The 20489-nt window shown below is 38.1% G+C and overlaps 2 protein-coding genes across 11 annotated transcripts in view; one reads left to right on the top strand and one right to left on the bottom strand.

Moving 5' to 3' along the window:
* The first annotated feature begins 942 nt into the window (after positions 1-942).
* LOC134675571 (putative inner dynein arm light chain, axonemal) lies at positions 943-6248 on the top strand. The gene is made up of 6 exons (XM_063533871.1): positions 943-1113; positions 3953-4084; positions 4364-4513; positions 5051-5179; positions 5389-5586; positions 6104-6248. Exons 1-6 carry the CDS (start codon positions 1027-1029, stop codon positions 6137-6139), a joined length of 732 nt encoding a protein of 243 aa, XP_063389941.1. The 5' UTR covers positions 943-1026; the 3' UTR covers positions 6140-6248.
* Positions 6249-6256: 8 nt separating this feature from the next.
* Positions 6257-20489, bottom strand: part of LOC134675522 (protein lap4) — a 99259-nt gene continuing 85026 nt past the window's right edge. For 5 of the 10 annotated variants that reach the window (XM_063533788.1, XM_063533823.1, XM_063533802.1 and 2 more), the window contains 7 exons: positions 13868-15283; positions 13352-13457; positions 13094-13265; positions 11367-11499; positions 10489-10584; positions 9600-9779; positions 6257-7866 (listed from right to left, as the gene is read on the bottom strand). In XM_063533788.1, the coding sequence (XP_063389858.1) occupies positions 7615-7866; positions 9600-9779; positions 10489-10584; positions 11367-11499; positions 13094-13265; positions 13352-13457; positions 13868-15283 (2355 nt within the window). In that variant the 3' untranslated portion in view covers positions 6257-7614. Of the gene's footprint in view, positions 7867-8435; positions 8480-9599; positions 9780-10488; positions 10585-11366; positions 11500-13093; positions 13266-13351; positions 13458-13867; positions 15284-20489 lie in introns of all 10 variants that reach the window. The other 5 variants (XM_063533814.1, XM_063533839.1, XM_063533831.1 and 2 more) reach the window with 5 other exon arrangements.

Genomic DNA, 20489 nt, shown 5'->3' with positions numbered 1-20489 from the left:
TCCTTTGGAAACTTTTCATTCATCAAATTCGGCTCATCAAATTGGGCTCAACAGTTTCGTTGCGCTATGCTATAACTGAACCCCTAGTGTAAATTTCAGTAGTTTCATTTAGTATAAATTTAGAACTTGTAGACATGAGGTCCTCGCTGAGATACGGGCGTCACTGTATATTTGATGCTGACTGTACCTACCTACTTTCTATATAATTATACACCGTGTTTTTATTGAATTCCGTTAACTTCGGGGTATGGTTAAGTACGTTTAAGAGAACTAAATGCCATAGTTATTTACAAAAAAAAAATTTTTTTACTTCTTTTTACAAAAAATAAAAAGGTATAAAAAGTAATTAAATGCAGCATATAGCGTTGTTGTAACACGGACATTACATTTAACTCAACCAAACAATTGAAATCTGTGACATATCAATATTATCAATGTCATTTCGAACATCGATCGACCGAGATTGTACTCAAGTTTAGTAGCAAATGTATGAACTCATTCTAAACACTAATCAATATGTAAACCGGGCCTAAGGCAAGTGTACACGCTTGTAGAGGCCTTATAAGAAAAAAATAAAATATTGATTATCTCCGAAATGGAGTTAATTAGAATATCGGTGTCTTTGAGAAAGTTACTTGATTTAAGCTCAGGAATGCACCCTTGCAATTAACGGAAATAAAAAAAAACACGGTGTATATTTTAGACTAATTACTCAAATCATAACCCTCAGTTAAAATTGTAGGTATCTATCTCCTCTGGTTTAGTGAATCGTTGTCAAGATTGTTTTAGCCACTATCTATAAACAAAGGCTGAGGTGCACAAAAATCTGAACACGGACTCTAACGCCTTGACAACAGAGGCGTGTTGAGATATTTGTGAATGCATATTTAAAACTACGTAGCAATAAAAAAGCCGTTGCTATGGTTTCTTTCACTGCTCTGTCAAAATATTTACGTCAACGCGCATATCTCTCGAGCTATTTCAGATTACAGTTTCTCGAAAAACAATAAATTAATATAATTAACGATGGCTGAGAGGGCATCTGCATCCGCTGAAGACACGCTAATCCGATATGACAATCCTGTGTTGGTAACCAAAAAGAAGGAGGCGGCGGTAAGTGCGACTACAGCCCATTCCCTTCATTTGCAGGCTATGATCTGATACGATACAATAGTAGATTGTTAACCAAGGGTTGAAAGGCACCCATTTCTGTCGAGGTAGTTTGGCGCTCGAACGCAGTGAGAGCGCCAATAGTCCGAGACAGAAATGGTGCCTTTCACCCGAGTTAAACACTCTACTTTTCATATCGAATGCGAGGAAACCAAACAAGACAAGGCGATTTCGGAAAATCAGTAATGGAAGTACCTAATAGATCTACGGCCATGATTTATTTTCCATAGGACTTACTTGCAATCGGAGACTTTACATGTGTGAAGATTAATAACCCCTAGCGAAAATCATTTAGATTTAGATGCAATATTTACGAAAACACATTTTTAACAAACTGCAGTAATTTTAAAATTATTTGTTCATTATAGTATGAAAATCAGCGGGATTGCCTCTTACTTTTTAATTTTATACTTTTTCGTTCTAAAAGCCGCAATAGACTACCGGACCGCACCGCTACTTTGGTGCGCCGCACCGTAATAACATAATAAAAGTATTTTAAATGTTAAATAACAATTTAATTAATAATATAAGTAATTTTTATCTTTTATTTTATTTTATTTTCATGAATATAGTGCTAAATAACTTTAAAAATCAATTTAATATCGTACAGACGTTTAACTGTGGCTGTCTAAGATTCTGCCTTTGCTCATTTACGCAAGTGTATGGTTTAAAAAAAATTTTTTGGTGTATTCCTTTTGGTTCCCGCCTTATGAAATCGAGTAAATCGAATTCAACGAAAGAAATCAAGAATAATTTGTTTTTAACAATTCATTTACATCGTTTTTTATAAAAAAAGGATCAACGTGGGATTAGTAAAATTAAACAATTACCGTAACATCGGGGTACTTTAGCCCAAGGGGGTAACTTTGTCTCAAAACGAAAAAAAGATTGAACTTCCCGTCACGCTGCACGTCAGGACCTATCGATGTATTTCGCGCTATTCATCGATAGATGACCGTATGGGGCGGTGGGTAGAAACAGTTTCACGTTAACAACGCTGATTGGTCAGTCCATAATTTCGGTCATAAGTTGTTACCTATATACTACGCGATTTTATAATGTGCAAACTTTTTCTCGAAACAAAGAAAGCAAATAAGTTTAAGTGTTTGATTGTTATAATTCGTAACAGATATGTATCTAGGATCCTAATGTGATATAAATCATAGAATTTAAGACATTATTGTGAGAAGTATATGTTATTGAAAATCAAAGTATTCTTTGGCTATCGTTTTCGGGTTTCTTTGACCCATGGGTAAACATTTCCTTCACAGAGAGCAGCGACGCAGATATAGTCTCGCTTCATCTACTGAAGCTCTCATAACGGCACGACATCAATCTGATAACTAAGAAGACAATTTACTATTGACACAGGTTATAAATCACGATCCCAGGAACAGCAGCCAGTCGTTCATCCTGTGCTGGAGCACAGGATGAACCACAGGCTCAGGTTTCAAAGACAGATTCTTTGGATTGTAATGGAATTAATGAAAACAAAGATAAAGAACATCTGCCGCATAAGTTTAATATCTTATATAATGATTATCAATTTTTAAGACTGATTTGTTACAGTCGACTGTTAACTAGGTGCCTACCTAGTAAAATAATTCTATAGGAAAACTATTTTTTCATATGATAATTATAGTTATGCACGTTAACTATTTCTAATGATTATGATGGATAAGTTTAGAAGGTTTTCTGATTGTTTTGGCAAAGTTTTTATTAAAAAAATCATGTTTAATAGATTTATTACATTACTTTGTGTTGATTAGTTTGCTTTTTTAGTGTAATAAAAACAAATGAATCTTACTACTATGTCCTTATTTGATATACATGTGTATTGTGTAATAAATCTAAACAGCTTTCTTTGCGCTTTTATTGCAAACCGTTACGTTGTACTCAATGAAAAATCGAGGGCCAAAGAAACCCGCTTCAAAGTGCAACTTTGGCTCAAACTTTGCGAAAAATTAAAAAATATTTAGAGGTTGATTTATTAAGTTTTACGTATGTGCATGAGTTGATTATACCCACAGTTAAATACCTATGACTATAAAAGTGTCATAATACGATTAAAATTGAAGTGCTCAAACGAAAAGTAAAAAGTATCTTGATTTTGGGACAAAGTACCCCGATGTTACGGTACCAATTGTTCCAGGCGAGGAAATAAAGACACTATTTTTCCATTTTGTTTCCACCCAGTTGTTCGTGGAACGGGGACGCAGAGGAGTACACCACTTTTCTGCACTAGAGCATAAACATATCACTTTCTGCGCACCTTTTAGAACATCAACGACCCACTTTCAGAGCATGAGATATGAAAAATAAGTAGCCGGCTTCTAAATTTTTATCAGCAAACTTCATCATAGGTATAGTCAAGTGACTAGAGCTGTTAGCTTGTTTATCTATCTATACGTGACCTATACGAGGCTAACTTAAACAATTAACACAATAATAGTGCGTCGCGCTCGCACACATGTAAAAGAACTAGAACCACTAGTGTTGGCCGACACGTTAATAATGCAATTAACTATATTATCGGCAATTAACCATTATAAACTGTAACCGTCCGTTACGGTTTACGGTTCAATTTATAATGGTTAATGGCAATTAACATTCGGCCAACACTGACTATTAAGGCAGGCGAGGTAGCACACGCAATCAATCCCTATTTAATGTAGTTTTGATACGATAAATGTGCATTTGAGAACAAAGCTCGGTTGATAATGTGGTCTGTATCAAAACTTATTTTATTGAAAATGCGGAAAAAGCCTTCATATTGTAACAGCCAGCTGGCGTGTCTGCTGCAGCTGCACAGCCTTGCATTCCCACCGAGGCTAAACGAGAAACTGAAGAAATACTAAACGCCATCCTGCCGCCGAAAGAATGGGAAGAAGAGGGCCAAATCTGGACTCAAAAGGTAAGTAAACGATAGTAGTATTGTACTAATCGTAAAATAGGTAAAGTATTACTAATCTATTTTTACAGTGCCCGCAAGTCTGAGCGAGCGAGAACTAGAATTAATAATACAACTTTTGAGATGTCCGCCTAATAGAAACTGAGAAAATCCTGTAGGGTATAGTCATCGAAATCAGGACATAAATTGCTGAGTATTGATGTAGAAAGCATAGATGCGTTTATGCTCGCTAGTGTTTAGGACCCTATTATTGTTTTAAGCAAATATCCCTAATTTTGTCAGATTTCTTCGACGCCCGCGACGCGACTGGACGTGATCAACCTGCAAGAGATGTTGGATACTCGTTTGCAGCAACGACAGGCGCGGGAAACTGGCATCTGTCCAGTCCGTCGGCAACTTTATACGCAGTGTTTCGATGAACTCATACGACAGGTGCGATATAACCGATATCTTTTTTTAATTTTTGCCTATACACATATGATTGCCCTGCTACGGCTCCTACAATCTGTAGAACATTTATAAGAACACTTTAAATAATCGCTCAACAAGATAGGCACTTCTGTTGCTGATTGTACATACTTAGGTAGGTAGGTACATATTACCAACATTCTATATTCAACCGCGTTTTCACTTAGTGTTCTCAACAGTTCTTCAGTTCAACCTTTTCGTCGCCGTGTCAAACGCTGAACTCGGACGCCACGTCACTGAAGTGTCAAAACTGAAATTGAACTTTATGTATATGCACGTAGGTCTATGTTGCTCTGTGGTCTGTGACGGATTAATCCATCTTGCGGTGCGGATATATATCCGCACCGTAGGTCCATTGTCATTGGAGTCATCCGTCATTGGAGTCCAAAAGGTTAACTCACCAATTGTTTGACGTCGTTTCTCGCTTAGGTAGGTAGGTAATCGTACCAGTCGTACATAGATTACAATACACCAAATTCTAATATGACGACTTACTTTCAGGTGACGTTAAACTGCGGTGAAAGGGGACTTCTGCTTCTGAGAGTTCGCGATGAAGCGAGAATCACAATGGAAGCGTATCAGACATTGTACTGTAGTTCAATCGCTTTCGGCATGAGGAAAGCACTACAGGTAACAAAATACACTGTGTAACCTAGTAGGTATCTTCATTTTAGGGCGCAAAGACTGCGTAGGTTCCGGGTCATTGGCCGCATCAAACAGTTTCAGTAGCCTGACAAAGTTAACGATTTGACGACTGCATAAGGTGAACGACCCAGTGTAGTTGCACGTTACTCTTTTTCTAACGGTTTTCATAATCAACTTGAAAATGTGTTGAACAGTCAGAACAAGGCAAATCCGACCTAATGGAACAAGTGGCGAAGCTGGAAGCGGAGCGTTCTGCTCTCGAAAAGACTTGTGCAGAGTTGAAGCAGAAGACAGAACAGCTCGAGCGTCGTGCGGCCGAGCTACGTGCTGCCGAGGAAAAGAGACACCAGGAGGAACTTCTGGCCTTGAAGAAGACCAATGCCCAGCTCAAGGTAAGTTTATGTTGTTTATGGTAGGTAACTGATTAAGCGGATTGCCCGCTGGTTTCTGGGCTTCCGAGGAAAGGTTACACCAGGAGGAGCACATTTACGAGATGGAACCTACTGGCCACCGACCTCCCAACCTAGAGGGAAAACTATGCCGTTTTGGGATTAATTTTCTTTACAATGTTTTCCTCTAAAGAAAAGCGATAGTAGGTATATCATTCGTAATATTATATAGGTACATAAGTTGCAAGAGACTCAATGTCACTCCGGTTTGAAAGGCGAATGTCTTACCACTAAGCAACCAACTAATATAGAAGCGGGTAACGGGGAAATGAAGGCACAAGAAGAGAGACCCAGCGGTAACCTCGCGCGTGGTAAGCGTCTGTTGACTGGAAACCAATCAAACGTGTGTGCACATGATACTATATTGACTTGTGTATCACTATACTAGCCTTTTTAGGTATTATAACAATTGCGTAAGTAAACACTGTACTTGTTATATTATTTAATGTTTTTTTTACAGGCTCAACTAGAGGGTATCATCGCTCCGAAGAAATAACCTAGTCTTAAAATCTTTAATTATTTTTGTTAAAGCTTGGTTAACGAACTGTGTTCCTATATTAACGTAATTAAAATGAATCTATACACTATTAAAAATATAAATAATACACAGACATGTTTTATTAAAATATATATTAAACCATTTAATTGGGACAAACATACAATATTTTCATTAGTTTACAATTCATTTACCACTAAAGAACCTTAAAAAGGTATAAAGGGCACACATAGAAACATTTCATCCAAACATCCAAGCCTATTCCATACGATACATCTCCCATTAAATACTCAATATTATTATAGGTAGTTCATATTACAGTCATTTTCGGAATATACAACTTGAGATTAATTATATAACATACAGATAAATTTTAAAAATGGATACGCACTATCCAATCAAAAGTTTTGTAAAAGTTTGCCAGGGGCCTGACTATTGGACGTACAGCCCCAGTATAAGTTATCAAATATCAAGTTCCATGAAATACGATACCGACTTGGAAATAAAATTTACCTACCATTATATTGGCAGACCTTATAATTGACACGAAATAAAATGCAATAAATTCAAATCACAAATTCATTGTAACATTACAACATTAATACCTTTTGAGAAATAACGGCACCACATAGATATGAACTAAAATCCTTATCCTTACAATAAAAATACCACGACAACGCTAAACACAAATACTGAATTAATAACACTGCACAAATAAAATTTAAAATATTGATTAGGTATAAGTAGAGTAGTTGAATGTTATTTGTGGCACGACGGTGTAACGATGTTCCATTGGCCCGTAATTATTACACCATCACTTTTATCCTCTTCTATACTCATATGATATCTCAGTTCTCATACGGGTCGGTACTCGGTAATGTAATACGGGTCCTTAGATGCCAAGTCGTGTTCGTGTTGCCTTGCCATAATGGCGTGATCTGAGCAGATTTGCCGCTCGAACGCATCCAACCACGTACCCTAACAAATACCACTTAACAGGTACAGTTCAACATAAAAATAAATACCTAATAGCGTTTACAAGAAGTCAAACATTAAAAACTTGCACGGAATGAAAATTATCAATATTAAATACATAAAGTATTCAAAGTATATACTATATCAAAATAGATGATACCTACCATAAACTATACGTCTAGCAATCTCCGTCGCAAAAATAAAATAAAAAAATAAAAATTGTGATCCGAATAAGCGACGCCGGTCGATTTCTTCAAGGAGCCCCTCTATATAAGAAGTCGGTGGAATATTTAACTTATTATCACAGTTACAATACAAAGCTAGGATGGAAACTCGCGCGTCAATAGTAATCAATAATCTTAATCCGTTCGTTCGTTTGAAGAAATCTACACCGGCCGATCGACCGGGAGTCGAGTCGTGTGAAATTAAAAAAATGTTGTTGGTTCGCTTCGTGTGTGTGTGATAGCTTGTGATATGATAGGGGAGAGGGCGACAGCGGTCTACTGGTCGGTCTCGGTGTAGGCGGTGAGGCGGTGCGCGGGCCCGACGGGGATGGCGGTGACGCGGCCGGCGCCGCCGTCGAGCAGCGGGTTGACGACCTGCACGATGTCGGGCTGCAGCGAGCTGTCGCCCTCGCCGTCCGGCTCCGCCTCGCCCAGGTTCATGTCCGCTCCCACGTCGCTCGGCGCCGTCTCGCTGCTGGGACTAGTTGTCAATTCCAACGATATTATCTTCTCCTGTGTGGTCTCCACCTGTCAATTATTTCACATTATTCTACTAAAATGCCGGATGAAAATGATTGCTGTGCTTGTTAGCTACTATGATCGAATCGCTGATTAGTTGGAATCTGATGAAAATGCTATCAGGTGCCTTGTAAGGCAGTAGCTCAAAAGGATTACAAATGAAAATGATACTACATGTAGTTATTTTTGAACAAGTCACAGTTGTTTTAGAAAATTATCTAATATCTATGTTAAGGACGATAATAATGACAGTTGAATTTGGATGAAACATAAATGATTACATCAGAAATAAATAATTGTAATAAAATGAGGAAGTGCACACCTAACTTGTGTAACATGTTTAGACCACATCAAACAGCACAAAACGACATGCGATTTATTTTTATTATTGCCAGGGTAAACCAGGTGCATTGTTGCTAATACGAGTATAGACCACGTGCATACTCATACTTATTTTCAAAGCAATATAATTTACCTACAAAATACATCTAAGTTTTGTTTAGAAACAATAAGCTAATTAACCAGCATTCCCAAGCCGCCACACCAGACTACTAAAAATCTTATAGAACACAACAAACCATTGATCGGGGTGATGATTCCGTGACTAGAATCCAGGTATCGCCTGGTAAAACATACATCAATATGTTATCATGCCATGCTAAAATATCATGCAGGACAAGTGGAAAACATGTAAAATATATTTCATGTAACATGAGTCTTTTACGTAGGTAGGTACTGTCAACGCCAACAGTTGCAAAGTAAAGAAAGTGTTCCAAATTAACTGCACAAGGTGTAGGTTATTGCTATTGTTGAACAACAAAGTCGTGTCCAGCATTTTAACACTTCACCCACTAAGCTACTTCTGCTGTCGAGTGTATAGTGCGTTATTAGACATAGTATTTGTTAGACTGGAATATACGTAAAACTCTACAAAAACTCATGCTAAATGAAAACAAAATATAAATAAATCCGAATAGACAAATATAGATTTCAATATACACATCATAAGTTATGTTTAAGAACAATCACAGAAATAAATGTTTATCATATTATTACGTATACAATAATGTAAGTAGTATATCGATGGCTTGTGTAAGCATGCTAAATAATATGACAATCGTGATCAATCAATTAATAATTTTGTAATATTAGCCTACAGAAATGTAAAGTATAGCAGGTTTACACTAGAAGCCAAGGACATAAATCGACGAAGCCTGCTATAGCCCCGTCAGACCAGCTAGCATGAGTTGCGTTCTCGCGCGCGAGACCATCATAATTGAAGTCGCGCTAGAAGTATGGAGTCACGCGCGTGAATGCAGCTCATGCTAGCAGGTCAGATTAATTTCTATTGTGAGTTTTGTTAACGTGTCTATCTACGGATCTCTAGGTTCAAATTATGGTGTTTCACGAGTGCGAAGTGTGCGTTTACTATACAAAGACCGCCCCATTAGATTTACAATTATCAGGTGTTTTATACACGATCTGTTACACGTCTGTTAATCGGTCTGTCCTCAAAATCGGTCGTTTTCAGTATTACGTCTTCAGTAAATCTGTAGAGTCAAAGTCTAGAGTCACGTCGCGTCATTTCTCTTATAATTGCACGTAGAAAGCTAAGCGTTTGAGATATACAAAAACAGATATAATAATAAAAAAAACCAATACACGCAAAATACGGCGTTGCTTGTGTACAGCGTCTTGTATACTTAGTGTAGCGGAATGTACAGTTCGCGACGACACCGTACCTCTTTCTCAATGACTTTCTCAATGTACTCGACGGTTCGCACTTTAGTCTCGCCGGTCGCCGGGCACACGAATTCCTCCGAGCGGAAGGTAATGCGCTCGTCTAACAGTTTTTCCTTCTCCTTCACGGCAAGTATCTGCCCCGGTTTTGTACGTAACGCGATACGTGGCAGGGGCCATTTCTATAATTTGTAAAGCCAATTTTGACATACACATCCCACAATAACGAACCACATTGCCAGCGAAGCGACACATTGATTCCCACCCACATAGAAATACGATCACAAAATGTTACTTATTTCAAGTTATTAAGTAGATTTAGATTACTATTTGGCAAATAGCTGTTTGAATTTGATGAAGTATGTGAATGTGTGTAAACTTATTTTAATTGTAGGTATAGTGCTAATGACTCAATGTTTATAATGGATAGCATTCTGTAAGGAATGGATGGCTATTCATTCAAACGATATGCATTCGTCTATGAAACACCAGCAAATCATTAGTGTTAATAAACATTTGGATGTTAAAGGTTACGGACAAACAATTATTTGGATTACATTACAACACATTCGAAATTAATTTTGGAAAGAAAGATTTATCAACATATTCCTTTGAATATCCATGTAAAATTGGTAGCGCAGCTGCTTACGTGCTAACAAATAATCGTTCTTTCCACCAGGTCATTTGTTTTCTGACAGCCAAGATCAAAACTATCTATATAATAAAAATATCTGAACATCATTCTATAGTCGAAGGTGGCTCACATTTCTGTATTTTTGGTAACGTTATAGTTATGTTTAATTTATTTTTGATGTTGACTGTGCATTTATTATTAATAGGACAACAGTTACACGAAAGTACATACGTACGTAAAAATTAGATAATAATTACCTCGGACGGAGATTTATCTCTCGAAGGAAGCTCTCCAATGATTTCGGAGGCTGGACCGACCATGCTTTTTATTACTTTTTGTGATTCAATCGCTTCCTGTAAAGAAAGGTTCACTGGTTAATTTGGTATATTAGTAAGCTCCAGACAAGGTTCCTAGAAGGCGATATTTTGTTTTATACCTAGATAATTTGTATTCGACATTGTATCGTAGTATATTGAAAGTCGATAAATGAGTAGTCCCTAATGACAATTAAAACTGCCACGATAATTCCTGCCTCTGTAGATAAGGGAAGCAAGTCAAAGATAAATATATAAAGAAAAATTATAAGGAGTTGCAACTCACCGCAATGTTACAAGAATATAAATTAAATACAAATCGACATTATATTTCCTCTATTTATATAGTAAGTACCTGAATATAAAACTTAAAAATATTGTATAAAGTAGGTACCCAGTTATAAAAATGGCTAATAATGCATGAAGATATTTCGCGTTAGATATTTCATTTTGTTAAGTATTTGTTTTTACTAGAAAAAGTTGTAGGTATTTTTATTTTTCTTTAAAATATATACCTATGTATTTCATCATAATGGCCTTGCGACTCCTAAGATTTTTTAAACTCCATTGGCACACAAACCTCCTCCAGGTTTTGCCTACGATGGATCTTGTATTAATATTAAATTGTAACTTATTTGATTATTCAATAGATAAATAACAATACTCAACGTGTAAGTATAGTATAATTCAAACATTACACTAGATCGGTCTCTACATGCAAACAATGTTTGTGGCCTGTCAAGCTTATACGTCGTATTTGGCGATCTTATCAGATGATCGATCAGTTAAATTGTCGCATAAGTGTAACATACAAATGTTACCTGCTCCAGTGAGCGTAGCCTGGCAGCTCGCCACGCGGCGCGTTTGGCAGCGCGTGCGGCGGCGTCCTCGCCGTCCGCGCCGCCCGCGCGTCTGCGCGACTTCGCCGACGGACTCACACCGCCCGTCGATGCACTGTGAAATATTTTACGCATATTTAGTAGTAGTTTGTAGTTAAGTATGTAGTTTGACGATCGGTCTGGCCTAGTGGGTAGTGACCGTGCCTATGAAGCCGATGGTCCCGGGTTCCAATCCTGGTAAGGGCATTTATTTGTATGATGATACAGATGTTTGTTTGTACCCGAGTCATGGTTGTTTTCTATGTACATGATTAATTTACGTACCTATATATTATATATATCGTCTGAGTACCCACAACACAAGCCTTCTTGAGCTTACCGTGGGACCTTAGCCAATTTGTGTAAAAATGGTCTATAATATTTAATGGATTGTTGGTTAGTTCCCGATTCGCCGGATTCTTCTTTCGTCGAATTCCTCTTTCGCCGGTTTTTCTTTAGGACATCACAATTCACAATCCGAGTAATATAAGATAATCCGTCGAAACAAGAATCTGGCGAAACAAGAATCCGGTGAATCGGGAACTAACCGGATTGTTGTATACACAGATCTGTAGAGAAGACCATCCATGGATTAGGCTCAATAATTTCTTGAGTTTTTGTGCCACCTGGCAGAGTATTAGATGGGTTAAGTTTAAAGTTGTTCGTTGTATTAAACTTATTAAAGGTACCGCAATATTCAACTGTCTGACTTATGTATGATAATAGGACAAGTACTACTACGGTAGATGCAGTAACGACAACTTTTACGGGGCATATATATTAATCGGATCATACAAATAAAAATAGGTGTTTGAGCAAAATGGTTTATATAGGAGTTGGTATGGACCTTAAGGTTTCTCAAGCTTGCTAGGTGAGCGGTTCAATTGAACACGATAATGAAACGGATGCACAAGAAGTGAAATTATAGGACAATACATGACGGAACCATTGTAGGAGTCACCACTCACCGCTGCTGTCGCGGCCAAGCATTATGGATTCGAGTCGACCTTATTATTTTTCTGAAAAGCATTTATCATGTTATCCTAAAATTTGATTACCAGACAAACAGAACCTAGGTATTACAAAACAATCCTATCATTATATACTCTTCGATTTGTAGAAATGACTGAACAGGCATTTTTTCGTGAAATGCAAATTCCATAAAGAAAAATATAGTAATTACACTAATTTGTTTGCCAGGAATCCGATATTGTTTGACGGCAACCAATCTAATGTAATTGCCGCATTTATATGTACATTGTAAGAACGAATCCGCGAAAAGACTAGGTTCAAGACAGCCAAAGTATTTAGACGCAAGAGGAAGAAGATTGCATGCACAATAATATATATTCCAGTGCTTTGTACTTTATTTTAATAAAAGTTCAGAAACTTAGAAATTGACACACAATGGACAACCTAAACCGTTGCGTCAAAGCTTCAAATTTGAACTAACTGGTGGACTAAGGAAGGACTTTTTAGCGATTAAAAGGCTAACATCGCGGGCGAAGGCCTGTTATTGTCAGAGACGTCTTAGTAGCTTTTTCTAGTGAACGGGTCACGCGTTCTTGTTGACATAGTGCTCGTCGAGCTGTATCCACACTGCCGGTCTTCCCCGATGAACCATGGGTCGCGACAAAGCCGCATCTTCTGGGGTTATAGCTGGTGCTTACCTGTGTCCGTTCTCACACGGCTCGTCGTCTGAGTGCGAGCTGTATCCACTGTGCCGGTCCTCCCCGGGGGACCACGAGCGGAGTTCAGCTCGCGACAGCGACGCCATCTTCCTTTCCTCTTCTTGCTTCAATTTCTCCACCTCATCCGCCGATAGAAATGTGAATACTTTCTCTGTTTATAACAAAGTAACAAGATATTAAAAACAAGTTGTACACTTCCAAACAGATCGTATTATGTAATTGATCTGCGGTATTTACCTGGTTTAGGTGATGCTTTGTGACTTTCTTCCATCGCGCTCTCAAAGAACTTCTTCTTATCACTGACAGAAGCTTTCACAAAATTACCAGAATGAGGAGGGGAAGCCTGCGAACAGATAGTCGACAGTCAGCATGGCAGCGTATCATATTGTCGGCATAAGTGAATGCAGTTAGTGAGTATAATAAGCTCATGATATGTACAAGCCATTGCATATCCCTTTTCCAGGCTGTTCACACCCATGCAGTCAGTAAACTGTTGTTAAAACCAAGGCAAACATGTTAATAAATTATATAATTATAACTTGATGAAAGGTAAATAAAATATAACATGCAAAATAAGTTAAGTTAATACGAGTTAAACAGCATCGGTCGAGTAAGTAACACAAATCGGGTAGGTACGTGGGGATGAGTGTAGATGACAATGTTTGATCAAGTGGGTGGGAGATTTGGGTTGTCGACGAACACAATAAAAAAAGAAGCCGTGAGATGGATATAAGGGCGAACAGTGGTGATTACCTCGCCGATGGCGAAGGCTTTGATTTTGCTGCTCCATGCGGGTTTCGGGTCAGGGCCGGGCGAGGAGCTCCCTGCCCTCAAGTTTTCCGAAATGTTCGACAACGTGTCGGGCTCAGGAGCAGTCGTCACTTCGCCAAAATGGACTCTTCTCTCTGACTGAACACTTTTAGGCACTTCGCTTAAAATGATGGGAACTGGTTGAGTAACGTTCGCATTTATGTCGTTTCCTAAATTACTAACAAATGACGGCGAGACTTGTGGCTCGTGGCTAGAGAGCCTATTTGGATTGGAAAAGCACATTTGATGAGTGCAAGTATAGGGATTGTATGTGCCCGCCACCGTCGTCAAAGATGGGTACGGATTAATAGGTGGGTAGGTTGAGGAATGTACCATTTTTGGTGAGAGACTTCTAGCCCGCATATCTCTGAGCGAATAATGTGTCGGTATATGGGTAGGTACGTCATCTGAATAAGTTTCGTCAGGATGCAAACTGCACGGTGAATTTGGTATGTGAGAAATTGTAGGCAGCGTTTTATATTGCACATGTAGCAATTCGGGGGGGTCGGGTTCCTTACCAGGACTTACAGATAATTCTTTATAATACTCATCACTGCTAACGGAGGAAAACTTTGGCGTTCGGAAGACTTGTTGTGAAGGCACTTCAGAAATTATGTCTACTCGGGACGGAGGGTTTATTAAAATGGGTTGAGATGCCAACACAGGGTGAGCGTTGTAATTGACGGGGGGAGGAATTTCAGATTCTGGTGAATTGGTCGAGTCGGTAGACTGCATGGTTGTTTCGGCCACGTGCGTCTCCGGCAGAACTATTCTGTCGGGGACGACGGTGATGGGCGGTAGACTGGACTCGAACTCGTTTTCGCTAAGTATGATACTGTCACTTACATTCGTATCGAACAAAGGCGGAGGAGGGATGATGACGTCACCGGGAAGAAGGGGACTCACGTTTGGGAGCGGCGAGGAGACTTCTCTCTCTTTCGGTTTTAGAAAAGATCTATGTGTTCCCACGCATGCATCGTTAGTGTCAACCGTTCCAGGCATTTTCGGGCCAGAAACATGCTCCGCCTCATGCAGTATGGGTCGAGTTAAAGTTTTCGCATCGCTGTTACATATAGTGTATCGTTCGTGATCGTCGCGTGGCTGTTCAGTGAAACTAACTCGCTTCATTTGCGGTTTGCGTGGCACTTGAGGCTTCGGTTTGACGGGAGGCGGGGGTGGGTTGTGCTGCGGCCGCTGCAGGGGCGCTGGGTGCGCGACTGGCGGCGGCGGCGGTGGCGGGAGGTCCACTGCGGTACCCTCGTCCTCAGGCACGGGAGCGGCCGGAGGCGTAGGCGACTTGACCTTCTGTTGTGTGAACACTGCTAGGGGTGACGGCGGCGCCGCTTGCAAACTGGACGACTGACCAAACCAACATTTTTGAACTACACCGCACCAATAAAGGCGGCTGAACTAGCCACCAGATACTAATTATGCTTGAGCCGATCGAGTTACTCGAATAGCGAAGCTACTTGCACGAAAACATAGCTTGCGATAGAAAACTGCAAGATCGAGCCGAACTGAACGTAAGCTTAGACTAAACGAACGTAAAATCTTCCAAAATAAATGTCTGTAATTAAAACAGACTTAAGTAACTAAAACAAATTGATTAAAAACATAACACGTATTTTTGAAACATAGTGTATTTAATGCAACGCTTAAACATAACGCCAATTACAATAAATTTTAGAAACAAACTTTATGTCAAATGTATATTCAGTGTACGTAATACATTATTGTAAAGTAATTGGCAGTTTTTAATAGTTAATTTGGCCGAATAATGTTAATTGAGAAGCTTATGGATAAAATAACCCTAAATATTTGCCTCCATACTTACACATAAAAAACGCATTTAGGCAAACGATTTGCAACACCGAAGTGATCTCAAAGTTTTGTATGGAGCATTAAAAAACTCTTCAATGTAATTAAACTACGTGATAAGTCCAAATAACCTTAAATAGATGTGATAGCAAATTACAATTCCGGTTTAAGGTGGTTCGCTTTTCATACAAAATTCAATCAAAGCTCATTAAGTAACTACACACTATTAGTACACAAATATTTCCACATTTATCTTCTTTCGAATATTCGTTTGCGCGAAATTAACAGGAAAACAATGTTTCATACAGAAATCATGCAAAAATCATAGTTAACTTTTCATCAATTTTACGTATGTGTGTGTCACAAATGTCGTGTACAGATACATTTGCGACGTTGCCATACCATTTCCAACGTTGCCGGGCTGACCACGGCTCGAATTTGGAGTGCCGTCATGTTTAGTGCAATTTTGTTGACACTGATATTTGACAGGTAGTTAATTGACCTAAGCGAGAAATTCGTCAGTTTAGCTAAGAACTATCATGGCGTGTTATGCAAACAGTCGCTTTTTTGCTTGCAAACGGAAGATTCCCGGTTCGATCCCCAGTCATTGTATGCTGGAACATAACTTTTTGTATTTTTGTTACACCTAAATTTCGTATTGTTTTTTTATTTTTATTTAATTTTTCTTATTATCATAAATCGATTATTAAGTATGGGCTACACGTATTATTTTATTTTTACAAAGATAATTAGAAATTATACTCTTCCTAATCTCTCTGATTTTTACAATCAGGACATCCTCACTGCAATAAAAACCGGGCAAGTGCGAGTCGGACTCGCACACGAAGGGTTCCGTGCCATAATGCAAAAAAAAAAAAGCAAAAAAAAAACGGTCACCCATCCAAGTACTGACCACTCCCGACGTTGCTTAACTTTGGTCAAAAATCACGTTTGTTGTATGGGAGCCCCATTCAAATCTTTATTTTATTCTGTTTTTAGTATTTGTTGTTATAGCGGCAACAGAAATACATCATCTGTGAAAATTTCAACTGTCTAGCTATTACGGTTCGTGAGATACAGCCTGGTGACAGACGGACGGACGGACGGACGGACAGCGAAGTCTTAGTAATGGGTCCCGTTTTACCCTTTGGGTACGGAACCCTAAGAAGTCTTAGTTGCCAAGCGGAGATTGAATATCTGGGAGACCGACCAAAGCTTACAAAACATAAAAACTCAAAAATGCGCGTTTTCTCATAGACCTAGCTAAGAGATCAAACCCCTTATAGCAAATTTCATCTAAATCGTTAGAGCCGTTTCTGATACCATCCAAATATATAAATAAATAATTATATATCTAATAATTGCTCGTTTAAAGGTAAGATAACACAAAGGAGAAACAAAAAGAAATTACCTACTCGCACCAGTCTTGAACCCCAATCCTCTTGCACGTATTTCCACGAACATACCGTTACGCTATTGCAACATACTTACGTTGTGTGAAATTGTCTACTACAAGGATCACGGAAACACTGTTTGCATGTGTGAGTAATAGTAGGAAAAAGCGTGACAGCAACACTCCGTCGAATTAAAAAGGTGGTTTTTGCACAATGAAGTATTCAATGTTTATTTTAATAGTTCAATATTTACTTAAAGAGTGCGCGAAACATACTTTTAAGTATACAAATACCAAGACCATTTCTCAAAAAAATAAAATCTGAAATTTTGCAAAAGTGGTGCCATCTAGCGAGAGTTAAGTTTTGAGTAACCTAGGCGAACCACCTTAAATACGTTAACATTTCCAGTATAGGTATAGGTATATTCGGTTTCTGCAGGTATGAGTGTAAATAGGTACAGAAAAGTACAAGTTTTATGGATAAACAGATATCAAAATTGGTCAGACGGTTACACAGTAAATACCTACAACAGTAAACATTTATAAAGTAGTCACAAAACTGGTTTGGTTAGATGTCAAGAGATAATGTCGGGAGGAGCGCGAGTATTATACAATTTATTTGGCGGGTTGCTGCTATACATACATCAAGTTGACAGGTTCACATTACGTACAGTCTATCAGGAGTTCAATTGTGTTTGAGAAAACAACACAGGTATACATGCCACTTTAGATATAGACGTACAAATAACTAACGAATTTAACGTACGCACGTCAATAACAATTACTTAAACATATAAAAGCATGCTAACTGTCAAGGAAAACATTCAATTTATATTTTAAAACATGGAATCCAAAATAGTATTTGAAGCTAAATCTTCGTTATGTACTAGCAACGTATATTATATATTTGCGACGGTTTCTGGAAGTTGTCACAAGACACTTTGCTAACTTTGTTTGAAGTTAAAATATGTCATTTTTAGGGTTCCGTGCCAAAAAGGTACAAAAGGAACCCTTATGGTGTTTAATCATTCAATTCAATTGAATGATATATTTCTACAGTATTTTGAGCAATGTTTACTAAAATATACTGTCAAGATTAATAATCGTACATTCACAAACAACGTGAAACATGGCGCAACAGATAGATATCCTATTGAAATGTCTAACATCTGTAACCATTCCGTCCGTCCGCCCGTCCCGAAAAAAGTAAGACCCTAGAATATGACAAATCGTCCCACGTTTCACAGGGATAATATACAAGTAAGACCATTTAGGAGCATGAACATGATTCCCTTAAGTACTGTCGCTTTCCGCAACACGGTTTATTCCCGTTTGTCCCGCCTCACATGACCACCGCACGTGAGGCGGGGACAAATGGGAATGATTCATATGAAGGCACCTATTCCCATTTGTGCCCGGCGGAGACAAATGGGAATACACCCAACATAGGACTGGTAAGCATTTAATCTAAGATCTATCGCGCAATTATTATCAAAACATTAAGTTTGCTCCACAAACACTCCCTAGTCCCATAAAAATGTTAAATTTAGTTTATGTACAGGTAAATTCATTATACAAAGTTAAATTCGGAATATTGGGTATGCTGTATACGGGAGTACACATGAGCCCTTTACTGAACATTGTTTCGAAATGTGTTAATTGAATAGTTACACAGTTAGGCGGGGTTCAATATAGAGTGAAATTACAAGTAGACCTACTATACGAATATATATATTTAAATATAAGAAGGGCTAATGTACACTGCCGCACTCTTGTTTACTTTCAGTAATAGTACGCCAATTCTCAACCATGCGTTGGGGTACGAAAATATTTACGGTTAAGATAATTTTGTAGAGCATGACAATGTCATGTACCTAATTCATGTAAGTATATATTATATGAACACACACAGTTCTGAATTGGCATTAATGAAGATAACATGGGATCGAGATGATAAAACTACAATTTTTTTTTAAATGCTTGCCGAGTCTATAAAACCCAGGCTAGAAATCACTTAACTTCATTTTTTCAATAAAGTAACGTCATCTTATCGTATATGTAGTATGACATGTTTCAATTAATTACTGATATGAATTATTTACAAATTATACAAAAGTTAAACTGATGCACTATGTGTTTTCCTCCATTTCCTCTGCGTTTGCATTCTGCAATGGATGTAACATTTCTTTGTCAATAAACTGACTTGACGCAGTTGTCACTGTTACATTAAGCTAACACACGACGACATTGAACTAAGCTACATTAAATTAAAACAACAACATATTTTCACAACAGACTCCATCGGTTTTCAAGAAAAAAAAAAGATGAAACTATAACTTTTAAGGATAACCCCTTAAGATTTGAGTATAGAGAATGTTACATGCACATCATTTCGTCAATTAATCGACGATACTGATGAACTAAAAGGTAGATTGAACAGAGAGCCTACACAGACCGTTGGTCTAAACGAAAGAACAGCTGTTATATTTAAGTGCCACCTTTCCACTTTAAAATAACCAATCTACATAATACCAGGCTTTGCGTAAATATACTAAAAACATTTATTTTGGAAGATAAGGTTAATAAGATATATGTAGAATATACGTTCAAATTGTCCATATAATAAAATCAAGTATATTTTCATGCAAGCAATAGGTTTATACTACAAATATACAAAGTGCATGCTATCTATTGTACATACTGCAATCAGGGAAGTTTCATCGTGCCAATATTAAAAGTCAATTAGACTCAAAGTTTAGTTAATATAAAGCTACAGATAACTAACTATCATGCTGCAATTAAACTTAAAATAGTAATTGGGAAATATGAAGCTCAGAGAAACACTTTATCAAAATGCTGATTTTAAAATATCATGCATATAATTAAATCAATCGGCAATATCAACATTTCCAAAAAAAATTAACTTTGGTTTGAAATTTCATTACTAGCAGATATTGAAAGATGTTAACATTATTTTATAAATTAGCTTTATAAAGGGGCCAAAGCTTCGAGCAACACCGGCTTCCGACACGTCGGAAGGGAGGGGCCCAAGCGATATCTCGCCGTACAAATCTTTCTGCCATTTTTCGCGGGGGGAAAGGTGCACACAGTCGCATTTCTCACACACTTACATACAAAATCCAATCTGTAATGACGACACAAATACATAGAAAATGACACACGTCAAAGACAAATCTTGCAAACCTCGATCTCTTTTTGTGTACGGACGAGTGACTAGTGTCACAACACGCACACTAACACATTTTCGTTGAAGTATGTCATTGTATTCTGAGAGATGTGAAGTCGGATTTGTCGCTCGACCGATCCGCAATTTGTACTGAGCGAGCAAAATCG

This window comes from Cydia fagiglandana, chromosome 2 (assembly GCF_963556715.1).
Source record: "Cydia fagiglandana chromosome 2, ilCydFagi1.1, whole genome shotgun sequence".
Taxonomy (NCBI): domain Eukaryota; kingdom Metazoa; phylum Arthropoda; class Insecta; order Lepidoptera; family Tortricidae; genus Cydia; species Cydia fagiglandana.
Note: the sequence above shows the minus strand (reverse complement) of the source record. Positions and strands in the feature narration are given on the sequence as shown.

Bases quoted from the DNA above. Each gene is read 5' to 3' on its own strand.
- LOC134675571 (XM_063533871.1), top strand. From the start codon at position 1,027: ATGGCTGAGAGGGCATCTGCATCCGCTGAAGACACGCTAATCCGATAT. The intron at 5,180-5,388 runs GTAACAAAATAC...TGTGTTGAACAG, and splicing joins GCATGAGGAAAGCACTACAG to TCAGAACAAGGCAAATCCGA. The intron at 5,587-6,103 runs GTAAGTTTATGT...TTTTTTTTACAG, and splicing joins AGACCAATGCCCAGCTCAAG to GCTCAACTAGAGGGTATCAT.